Below are 12,787 nucleotides of genomic sequence, written 5' to 3' on the forward strand. Positions count from 1 at the left end.
GGCTCTTTCAACTCCATTTCACAAATTTATTTATGGTCCTATTAGCATATTTATTTCATTTTATTTAAATTTACATCAGTACTGCAGTTTATAAAATAAATATTAAATAGAGTTATAATAAAGAGATGTGGAAGAAAACTCCTGTCTTCTGAGAGAAATTGTTCTTCAAAAATACATAACTGCCTTTTAGCTGACTTTGGAAAAAAGCTTCTATACATCTTCAACTAATAGAAGCTATAAAAAACCCTTTGTAATATTGGAACCAGTTGAGAAACCACAAGTATTCAAATGCAGGAAATCATGATTTTATAACATTTTAATGTGATCTACTCTTGGGAAACAAAGTTAACCAAGCCCTATTTCTGTACAGGAAATATTCCACTGTACAGTTGTAATACATTGTGGTGAGGGGTACAGCTGCAAATTTTTCACCTGTAATGCCCCACTGGTATTGTGGCTTACTGAATTGCATCAAGACTGCCTTCCTGTCCGGAAAGCCCTCTAAGTACAAACAAGACTCTAAGCCCAGGTTTTATTTTCCCTTGGTATCAGAATATGGTAATTTAAGAGCCCTGAGAAATGCTTTTTAACCTTTTAGAAGAAATATGTAGCATTCTTTTATTAGGAGCTATGTTCTTTGCCTTTTTAAAACAACATGTGACCAACTTATCTTATCAATTTATCAGGCTAGCAGGTTCAGAGCGAATGCAGGTGTGTAGTAATGTAATCTGTCACAGATACTGGCTTTTTTCATTATGGAAAAATTACTCTAAACACACTTAACAGCTTTTGTTAAGAAAGCACAGAATAGCACTATGCTATAACTGAGAAGATTTCTGCAGGACTTTTTAAACAGGAAAATGTATGTACTGTTAAGTGTCAAACCCATTTTTTTTCTACTAAGTGTCATTCATCTTGAGACAGAGTTTATCTGCAGATCACTTGCTTTTCTAATAGCAAAAGCAACAGTATTTCATTTAATTTATTAGGGTTTTAATTTATTGTTGCAAGTATTGAGAAACAAAAGTACATAGATAGAAGATCTTACATTAGGGATCTTACCTACTTCTTGCAATACTCTTTAATTCTCTTTTTCTGATACAGGAACAATCTTCCACATTTTATTTAAGGCTTTTCATTTTCTGAGCTTCAGTGTTTATTAATAATACAAGCACTATGCTCTTGAAATGTAGTCACCTCTGGGATTGAGGGTATCAGTCTATTAATACATAAAGTACTGTGTAATTTTCGGTATATGGACTATTCTGACCACAATAAAGCCTGACTCCTACAAGACGTGCCACAAGATCAGCGTACAGCAGGAAGGACTTCGGTTTGCAAAGTTTCATAAATCAGAGTTACAAAATCTGAAAAGTACAGAACACGAGGAGAGTGTAAATCTGTCATTAAGATAATCTGATGGTTTCGTCAGTCCTCTGGCACCCAGTAGAATTTTCACTGGCTCAGTAACCCCAAAGGGTAAATTTCAGTGTGATGCACAGGCAAATTATGCACAACTTCCATTAACATTCCCAACGAGTTACGCTTAACTCCCTGCAGACTGCACAGAAACTGTAGGCCAAACGATACAGTCTCATCTCAATGCAGTGAACACAAAGATCACACAGCAAAATAATTGAGATTATACACACAAAATACAGTAACAAAATAGTAAAGTCTGAAATAATCCTACTCTCAGGCAAGGAAGTTCACAAATAATGTTTAAAACTGGAATTCCTAAAGAGAACAGGCTCTGTTTCAACATCTGCTTAAGACTCACTGTGTAACACTGCAACTCATTTAACCCCTACTTCCTTCCTTGCAAGAAAATGAAGACAATACTTATCATTAATAGTCGGAGTCTTAACTTTGGAAAAAACACGTGCAAAACTGCCCAGCATCACAAAACTTGCTCACATCCAGATCATCTGAAGTGTAAGTGGCTCAAGCTACAAGCAAGCCTTCAGCCCTCTCAAACAGAGCAGTTGTTCACGTGATGACCTGCATCCATTTTTGTACACACGCATGGATATAAACACTGCTTCTACTGACAGGAAAGCAGTTTCCTACACTAGAATAAAGGGCTTTTGTTACAGTTCTAGTTTATGATCAGATATGCTCAATAATGATACCGTATTGTTTCATTTCAAGCTTGTTGCAACTCTTCACACAGTAGAGAGATCATAAAAACACCGTATACAGTCTATGTATAGTAGTAGTATGACTACTACAGTCATTTTGAATAACATCAAAAGGTAGAATTAACAAGAAATGTAAGTTTTAAAAAACAGAATCCCAGACAAAGCACCAAATTTCCCTTCTGGACAATTCACAACAGGTAGACAAATTATTTCACCATCCATCTAAAAAGTCTGATTATTTGAAGACCGTACTTAACTGCATGGCAGTAGATTCAAGAATTTGCAAACCGACAGGTTTATCGATAAGCATGGTTGAACTTTACAGCCTATTATCTAATAACACCATGAACTTAAATCACTAACCTGTCACACACAAATCACCTGGATTTCCAAAATAGTTGTTGCTTTGGGAATGTAAGAAATAAATCAAACATGAATAAAATTTGTGGTTTCACAAAAAGCTCACTTCCCAGACTCTCAAATACCCAGCTGAACACTGTGGCCCCAACAGGGAACGAAAAGTAAAAAGGAAGCAGAGCCAGCCAAAAATGAGGTATTCTCTGTTAAAAGGAAAAATGAATGTCTTTGACATTGATCATAATTCTTTTCCTGTTGACTGTCATGTCAAATCTTTCCTGGAATAATGACTTACAGTAGGTCTAATGTCAATCATTCTTAAGCTCATGCTTCCTTAAGCCACTGTTTAAACAACCACAAGGTGTTAGAAAATGACTGTTTATTGGCTGTCAGTGTTGAAAAAATCAGATTCCAGACCGTGGACTTTGCAAATGCTTTATTTAAATTGCGTAAGCATGTAAGGCAATGCAACAGACAATTTTTTGAATCGTCACTTTTGAAGTTGGAAATATTTTACATTCTCCTAAAAGAGATTTCACCATCTCAGCAAATGCTCTGAGTGAATTTTACCAGAGCGGTTTTATTTACCTAGTCTTTCTTTATTAAATCTCAGTTAAGCCCTTGCAACCTCAGAACTGTACTCACTGCCCTAATTTTCTCCAGCAGACCTTGAGATCTGGTTAATTTATTCACCACCTTTCTAAACCAGGAATAAGTGCTCTGTTTATTAGGAGACTACATAAAGAAGAAAGGCCAAAAAAGGAGACCTCGGCACACATTCATCTTTTCATCAGCTGTTATAACGCTGACTACACTTGCACGCAATAGGAATCCTGGCAGGTACACAAGGGAAACATCCTCAAATACAAAAACCTGTCAGGGTTAGTAGCTCAGTAGATATTTTATTTTAACTTCATATGGAGAAATGAACAAACGCCATAGGTTATCTTCCTTTTGTCTTGTAAGCTTTAACAGCTTGTATCTCTCACTGGATGACAACCCAGGAGAAAGAATTTTAAGTCTGTGTTGGTGATGCAGCTTAAATAAATCAGAGCGCTCAGAATTTGGAGCATTACACATTATACGATCACTTCGATTAGACAAATCCGGTTTTCTCCACCTTTTAAATCCATGGCCACTTGTGTAAACGCTCTTGTAACAATACATAGCCTTTTGGTTGAGATATGGGGCAGTACCAGCAATATCCCTTATTGGAAAGGTAACTCTACAATGGAATGGCAAACACTGTGAGCATCTCTGTAAAAAGGTTCACTAGCTAAAATAGGCCTCCAGCTGTACAAGAAATCATTTGTATGTCCTGTTCACCTGCTTGCACAGAAAAGCAGAATACTTCCTTGACGGCATACAAATTGTTTTCCTGTCTTGGTGAGCTCCCCCCAGTCTTTCCTCTCTCCCCTGCCAACCCAAACCTGTCAACCTTGTTCTTGGTAAAGATAAATGATATAAAAATGTGGCCCAGATGAAATCAGAAAAGTAAAACAACATAGGCTAATCAGGGGCAAAGACAAACATAAATCTGAGATTCTCAAGACTGCAGGAAGACACAGGATGACTTTGGGAAACTAGAAGCATAGTGCAAGCACAGTTTTAAGCCCCACAGCACAGATATCAAGCAGCGGCACTTTCTTTGAGCTTAAATGCCTAAGTGTAGCTAACTCCTATTTATCTGTACAATTTGAGAGACACTACTGAATCACTGACAGAATTTTTTTCCCTGCAACTCCCGCCTTCAAATTGTAAAAACACCACAGAAATGAAGAACGTTTATCCTTTCTCAACTGCTACAACCTGACAGACCCAAGAAACTGTATAAGCATGGCTGAATTTAGCATTACATGACAGCTCTGAAATACAGTCCCTTGTTATTGTGTGGCATATATTCTTCTTCAATTATTCTTTATGTTCTGGACAGTGGCATTATCTGCATAACCATAAACTATTGTCTGGAATTAGAAATTGCTCTTATTCCTTTCTTCCTAATGCCATATTTCCAAAGCAATTGGAACAATCAGGATGAAGGAAACAGCTACAAATTCTCTTTCAGCTGTCCTTGTAACCAGCTCAAGCCAATGTTCTCAGAATTTGGGAGATGAGGAGAGAGACTATGAAGCCCTTCCTCTGCAGTTTAGATTGTCTAGCACACTTTTGTTCCTGAGTTGCTCACATATATTCTACAACTTTGATATCCCTGCAGGAGACATTTCTATATACCTTAAAAAACATATTCTGCTTGAAGGCTACTATCATGCTTCAAAGTCCTCAGTGGAAAACATATCATGGACAGATTCACAAGAACGAGAATCATCACCACCAACAGATTCCAATTTTAACTTCTATGAAACAAGAATGTCATAGAAAAAATAAAAGACCTGTTGCCCTATAACAATGAGCTGGTTGCCTTGCAGAACATAGTTTACTGTTAAACTGGGAAACTGAGGCATACCTTAAGTCTTCACACATGAATACTTGCTGAGACAAATCTATAAACATCTGACCAATTTTTACTATAGAAATTATCTGCACAAGAGAGTGTCCTAAATATAACATTAACTGTTTTGGAGCAAGAACAGTAGGCTTTGTCTCTCTAGTTTTGTGTACATATTTTCTTTAAGTACATAATAAAATAGGCTTTTAAGGTTGCTTGTCCACGTATCTTCAACCATAAAACCTTCTCCTATCAGCAATCTACTTGAATGATTTCAAAGTTTCATCTGTTGTAACTGAGAAAGTCTCAGAGAGCATCGTTTTTGATGTACCAATACCAGTCTTCAATATTTTAAAGTAATGGCATTGCTACTTCACTTTGCTTATTATCTTTTGAATTCATTTTGTGAAATTTTTCCAAGTTTGGACTTTCCTCTGCTCCTGAGGTGTCAATACGATTCTCCCATCAACACCATTCTACCCTTTGCCCTTGCTGATTTGGGCAGTAATGGATCACCCTGGTTTACATGACATTAAATGGAGTCAGCACTGGGATTGACTTCACTCTTATGAAATGTGTGCTGTCTTAAATGAAGTTGTCAGTGGAATATGCTTTTTCTTCTCCATGTATTTTAAAAATAATCTTAGCAGTAGTCAAGATCAAAAGGCTATGCCTTTACCAACACTTGAGTTGCTGCCTGAAGGTCTTTTCTGTAGATATCCTTTATACAAGGGCTACATTAGTGGTGGCTTAGAGCAATATTTATCACATCACTTGGGCAAGACACAGCCTATTTACTTTTTCTTCTTACGAGAACATGAAACTGCTGCTCTTGTGTGTATATTCCTTCACCCCACATTGACCTTTACTAAGATATTTAGCTGTATCTAGACCTTTCTAAACATCGATCAAAAAAATCTCACAACTTGGAAAACAGACAACCATTAGTAGAAATTAAACAGAAGCTGACAGAACAGTCAAGAGTTAATAGTTTTGATCAAGGAACTAGGAAGATGTTCAGTATAAAAGACTGAGGAATATTCTACATCCATAGCACATCTCTTTCTTGATACAGAACCCAGTATTAACTTTTTTTTCAGTTAGCTATACAAGGTTGCACCCAGAACACTTGTAAGCACACTGGCAAATTGATTTTTGCTTCATTTCATTGATTTTGTGTTCCAAAAATAATACCCGTGTATTTACTTTCTTCATTAATAAGAACTTGCAAATACTACTATATAAACTTTAAAACAGTCTTGAGAAGGTCTATTCAGAAAAAGATCTTGGCAGTGATGTAGACACAAGGGGAGTAAAATAAGAAAAGGTCTCCAGCTCAAAAAGGGCTAGAAGTGGCTTTAGTACCTGAGGATAAGAAACACCTTATGTCACTGAACAGGAACTTCTTAAAAAATTAAGAAGAGGTACCAGGGAAGTCTAAAGGTGTTTCATCAAATACTAGTTATCTGAAAGAACGGTAAATCACAGAGAGCCAAAGAACATTTGTAACATGTGAAAATGGGACAATGAGGGATTAAAAATGAAATAGAAAGGGGCTGCAATGTTTGGTAAACAGGAAGAACAGAAAGTTCAGATACTCTCAATCTCCCAAAAGAAATACAATCCTGATAGAGTTTCTTGCAAGGGCATCTAGGATTCTCTATCACTTCCTTCAAACAAATAGATCAAACTTCTATTTCAAATCACTAAAGAAAATGCAACATGCTATGCCATAGCAGAAACATCAGTTCTTCCTTTTCCCTCCACAAATAAAAGCAATAATGATGGGATTGTAAAAAAGTAAAGTACTAGAAACTTGACCAGTGAAACTGCTTACCTTTGCAACAACACAAGTAAAAGCATAAGAAAATAAGCTCTTGGGACAATCTAGAACTAGCAGCAAGGTAAGGTTTTACAGAAACAATATAGTTCATATCAACTCTTATAATCTGAAGCTGTTCTCTTATCCTTTGGCCGCAGCAGATGACATGCAACTTCAATATTTAGAAAAATTCTCTTTATGGTGAAGCTTTTTCAAGTTCCAGGAATTTGAAGAATAGCTATAAAACCAAAGAGACTTCTAAAACCTACCCATGATTAAAACGATATGCCAAAAGAAGTTTAACAAAGATAGAGAGCTAAATGTCTCTAAATGCTAAATGTCATAGCAACTTACTCTGCAAGGAAGAACATGCAGCTGGCAAACTTTTAATTCAAGACAAACTACAGAAGTGCACCTCTGCCTGGATTTACGTGAAGTAAAGGATTAAGGGAGACTGGTAACACAGCTGGTGACATTATGGTGACATAGCATTTGAACATATACACAATGCTGGGAAAGTTTTTAAAATATATTTTTAATATACTTTGATATAATTACTGTCTTTAAATTTAGATCCTTTTTTCAAAAAAACTGGAGTCATTGGCTTGCATATGTTCCTCTAATGTTTCCTGTCAAGAAGTGAATAAAAGTGTTGTTTTGCCTTTTTTCTCTTTATAATTTGTGAATTTTCCATATGCACTAAATACACAGTATATTAAGAAACAGACATATATCCATACAGGGGAAAAAAGTGGAGCTGATGAAAGGCCTCCTGATTAATTTAAACCAGAAACTAAAGTTTGAGATGAGTATTTGGTAAATGCAGTTTACCTAAAGAATTTGAAAATCGACTCTGTATTACTTATTCCACCCACATATCTATGTTAGGCTAATAAGAAAATGCATATTGTCCATGTTTAAAATGGCTGTTTATCTACATTGTGCAGAGCTGCTCTGTGTAGGTGCATGGCCATTTCTGGAAAATGTGATAAATCACTACTAGAGCCAGGCAACAGTTAATGCCATAATTAATGGCCCCCTACCAAAATGTGGATCCTCTTATAGGCATTTCTGCACTCCATGTGCCCAAGAGCACAGTTTTTGAGTAGGTGTCCTCTAATTTGGCTGATATCTTTCATGTCTTCCCTTCTAATTGAAAGCCCAAGGTAGTAATATAAGGTTTACTAAGAATTAATCATAAAATTGACGGACCTTAAGAAGAGAGTGTGCCACAGTAAAAAGCATCATGGAGGGCTGCTTGACCACAAACTTAAAACAAGACTGATGGAAACTGTTCTCTGCAGTCAATGTATAAGATTAAATGCAAATCTGAAGAATGACATAAAGACCAGTAGAAATTGACAGAACCTGAACACTGGTAGCTGAGTGCTTCCCAGTTTCTATCTTACTGTCCGAGGCAATCACAGGGGAAATGAAAGAGGATTGCAACTACCTTCTTTTTTCTAGACCATAGCATGGAAGCACAAAGCAGCAGAATGTGCGTGCTACTAGAAGTCCAGCTGTGTCTGCCCACTTGAAGAAGAACCGATATTCCCCCTGTACAGGGTCATATTATTACACAAGCACATACATTATGTTCATGATGTTCATAATGGGAGCTTAATGTAATTATTCAAAAAACTTGGTGTGCTCTGCTCTGGAAGTACCATCCTGAAAGAAGGCAAATTGCTCGCTTTCATAGCAACCTAATAGGGTCATCAAGACAGCATACAATAATAACGCAATTTTGATCTTTGATGCAAACCTCATGCCAAGTGGAGCTGATTTTTTCCCATTTAATTTTAATTTTCATATAACTGAAAGGAGCTGACATTTGGCTGTCTAGAGGGCAAAGGAATTGGCAGGACACTTACATGATCTCACTAACAGTATGTGCATGGTAATAACATTAAACCATTTATCTGAGGAAGATTATCCTACTTATCCATAACTCAAAGCATGTTGGTGCATAATTCAATTTTAAAAGCAATTTTTAAAGTTATAGCAATAATGAAATATAATTCAACGTTTCTGAACAAATAGGAAGAATTGGGAGATACTTATTTCCCTAGACTCACAAGACTATTCTGATTAACAAGAAAATTCAAATTAGAAAAAATAATGACAGATCCAATTTGTAATACAAAAAAGAAACTGATATTAACAAAATTAAAATGGAGCAAAAATCAAAATAGGTACGGGAGGAATAAGTGAATTTATAAAGATGAATTACACTAGACAGGAGAGAATGTAACTACCTGATCGTGTTTTTAGAAAGCAAAATTCTCAGAGTTAAGGATCAGTGCAATCACGAGGTATGGCCTATTTTGGGGGCACAGAATCACACAGCTGCAGCGCTCAGCCCTCCTTTGAAGGGCAGTTCCATGATCTCACACAGTCAAACTGGACTGCCCACTTCAACCCTCTCAAAGCAAAACGAGAGAAGATAGATCCTTTCTCTCTACCCTGTGGATCTTACTCAAAGAAGCATAGCCATCTGCCATCACAGACACAGGAGAGGATGGTCAGATTGGAGATTTTAGTTCAATGATTCCACTGAATCTTGGCAATTTCAGACCAGGTCTTTCCTCACATGTTTTAGTTTCAAATCAAATGAAGTCTTTAAGTAAAGACTGATGGATGAAATCATGAAGACAGAATAAAAACTCTGCATGCTTGCAAACCAGAACTGATAAATTTGGCTATAGCTTACTATGTCACGCAAAAACTTTACAGGTAAGTGGTTAAAATGTTTGCACAAGTAGTTTTAAAACTAAAGATGTGCTCAAGCTGTGGAATTTACCTCCTATTGATTTTATAGAGCTCCTGACATTTGTTTAGTGCCCATTTTTAATAAATCCAAGCTTGAAAACATTCACTTTACAGCAGTAACGTTTTCTTCTGTTAATGAAAGTAGAAAACTCTCGTTACCTACCTGAAGAACATCTCCAAGGTCAGCAGTGCTAATATCTGGGTCTTCAGTGGTATTAAAAGGAACTGGGTTAATCCTTACAAGAGTGAGCACTCTGGGTTCTGGATATCTCCACAACATCATTCCCGGACTATCCTCAGTTTCATTGTAAAACACAACTTCATAGGCACTGGGCAGTTTTTGTGCTTCTATCAAATGAAAGAAAGCTATAATCTGCTATATAATTTCTAGAAAGAAACATGCTGGTTTATGAGACCAAAGTAGTTAAAAATAAACCCCTCAGGATCAAAAGGAGAGAAAATAAAAATGCAATTTCCCTGACTTTTAAAAGATTACAGCTTAATGGAAAGAAATCACAAAAGTAATTTTTTTTTCATTCTAGCAGATGTCTTTTCAATTGCTTTTCCAAAAAAAGTAAAGTATTCATTGTAAGAGGCAAGTAATCTGTAATAGATTACTACTGTATTTACTTCATAATTAAAAAAATAAAGAAGAGAGCAATAATATTCATCTTACCTGCATCTTGTATATACTGGAACAGGCCTGTTCTCAGATCATCTGAGGTATGCTCAGTTTTTGTGGCCTGATTCCGTCCCTTAGAAGAACAAGTGGGGTGTGTACGTTCAGATATCAATGTCTCTACACTGCCCTTTTTAGTGAGGTACTGCCACAGAAGCTCCTGGAGAAGAACTAAACAGTTCAAATGCTCTTGACCCCAGAAAACCTTTAAAAAGAAAAAGAAAGAGAAAGGACAAAACAATTACATACAAATATTTAGTCATTTCTGAAGGGAAAAGAACTCCCTGAAACAACAGGAACTTTATACGGCTTTCAGCCTGCTCTACTTACACCTTAATTGCTTGCAAGTAACCTTAATGTGAAAATAAAGAACAGGAACAACAAGAAATCTCTACAAAACCATTTGGCAAATTTGTTCTTTTCATCATTCAAGGGAAATTCTTATCACTTACAATTGATACTGATGTTGCCTGGAAGAGCACAAGACTTAAAAGTGATAAGCAAGAACTTAGAGTTGAGTGCAGTATGTAATGCTAGGACTAGTCACAGGTTTTGCAGTTTAAGATATGACAAAAAAACCTTGAAGATGTAAAGCTTAAACTGTTCAAAGAGCACGTTGCTCCAAAAGTGAATTCTGGAATGCATTAAAAACTGAGTAAGTGACATAGCAAAGAAGATGACTAGAAAGATATACAAAAGATCATCTCAAGCACAAATATTGAATATATACAGAATATGAATTAGATGTGCTGTAAGTTCTCAGAGTGAGGTTTAAAAGTTTAAAGTTTTTTTAAGTTTAAAACAGGAATTTAGAAAAATATCCAAGAAAAACTGGCATTCAAAGTCCAGAAGATTCATACACTTTATAGCAAAATAAAAGGCAAGTAGATGTTTCTCTCTCCCAGCTTTGACAAGCAGCGCTGCTTTTCTCAAATCAAACTCCTGTTCGAGAGAATCACGTTAATGGGGACAAGTCCTTTAGTCTTCATGTGCAGAAATGGGCCCAGAAGCAACAGGGAAGACAAGGAAGCAACTAGCAATTAATAAAGAAATAAGACTTAGAACCAGTGTGGGATGAAATCAAAATCACCAGACAGTAACTTAGAAGTCCATAGTAAGGGTAGGAGTAAAGTAAACAAGTCAGATGTGCACATAGAGTGGTGCAAATTTTTTCACTGGGGAATACCACTTTTCAAATATGAAAAAAAATCAGAAGATGCTTAAAGGGAGTGTAGTACAGCTGTCAAGAAGGAAGCTTTTTCTTCCCCTGCATCTACATATAAGCCCATGGAATAAATCAAAGACCCTCTTGAAACACAGCTACAGCCAGTCCTGAGCTAAATAGTCCTGGGCTACCCAGGTCATCTCCCTAATTCAGTCCATCTCTACTGCAGTTTCTAGAGTACCTCTGAGCTCAGTCTCACACTGAGTCAGCACCACCTCAGAGGAGCTCTGTGTCACCTAAGTTGATCCCAGAGGCATCAATCCCCCATTGATGAAGGAGGGAGGAATGCTTTTTTCCCCCCACTTTTATTCATTTTATTTTTAGGCAGCTGGAACTCCCGAACACGGAACTCCTACTACAATATTCACAGATGAGGCACCGATTTCACATAAGCTCTCTAGGCTCTGCTGCAATACAAATTAACAGTGGTAGAAGATGAGGTCATGTTTAGAGCTGGTAAAATCATTAGCTGTAAATAAATTAATTTGAAAAAGAATTGCTAATGCTTTTGTCAGCATTCTCAAATCTATTCTGTCAGACCAAATACTTAATTGTTTTCTGCAAAAGCTAATTATCCCAGTGTATACTCTAATAATAAATGCTTTTCTCAGATTTATAGATATTTTTCTGGTCCTTGTCAAAACCCCAAAATTTTGGGGAAAACCCCCACAACTTTTTATTATTAACAACATGTAGAGGTAGTTAGCCAAGTACCTGTTAATAACAAATAAAAAAGAAGCAGAGAAACAAACTGACTTTATTTATTTATTAAGATACAGTTTTTTCAAATTCGTATTATTCAATTAGCCCTATTCCCAGTGCTGTGGTTTTAAGAACTTCAAATGCCGATTCTGGGAAAAGACCTAATGACACGACTAAATGTCAAAATTTCCTTTTTGTGTTTTATATGCTTCATTTATATATTTATTTAAAAACATTTGGTGTGTATAGATACTACAATAAAAATAATTAAAACAAGACATATCTTAAAGCCCACTTGTTTAAGCCCCACAGAATCTATTTTTCATTTCAAGAACTCCCATGCTTCTTGGACTAGTGTCAAGTTGTGGGCACTTCCAAAAATGAGAGGATAGCATGGAAAACTGAGTATTAATTGCTACAAACAACAGTTTATCATTACTCCCCTGAGAAATCGGTGTAAGTTTAAAAAGAAAGGATATATATTTCTTAAAGCTACCCCTAGGCATTACAGACACATATCTCATGGACAGACAAACACACACACATTAGAACAGGGTCCTAGAAATTAAGTGTTAGTAATTTGATCCAGTAGTTTTAAGGGAACACACACATACAGCTACAATACATGGCTTAAGCAGTATTT

The 12,787-nt window shown here is 36.3% G+C and overlaps 1 protein-coding gene across 1 annotated transcript in view; it reads right to left on the bottom strand.

Annotated features, from left to right (window-relative positions):
• VPS13B (vacuolar protein sorting 13 homolog B (yeast)) overlaps nucleotides 1–12,787 on the bottom strand; it is a gene marked incomplete at its 5' end in the record, with an annotated part of 117,271 nt that overhangs the window by 69,718 nt on the left and 34,766 nt on the right. Inside the window, 2 exons of the mRNA XM_009583756.1 lie at nucleotides 9,702–9,886; nucleotides 10,215–10,422. Coding sequence (XP_009582051.1) covers nucleotides 9,702–9,886; nucleotides 10,215–10,422 — 393 coding nt within the window. The remainder of the gene's footprint in view (nucleotides 1–9,701; nucleotides 9,887–10,214; nucleotides 10,423–12,787) is intronic.

Source organism: Fulmarus glacialis, unplaced genomic scaffold, assembly GCF_000690835.1.
Source record: "Fulmarus glacialis isolate BGI_N327 unplaced genomic scaffold, ASM69083v1 scaffold15928, whole genome shotgun sequence".
Taxonomy (NCBI): domain Eukaryota; kingdom Metazoa; phylum Chordata; class Aves; order Procellariiformes; family Procellariidae; genus Fulmarus; species Fulmarus glacialis.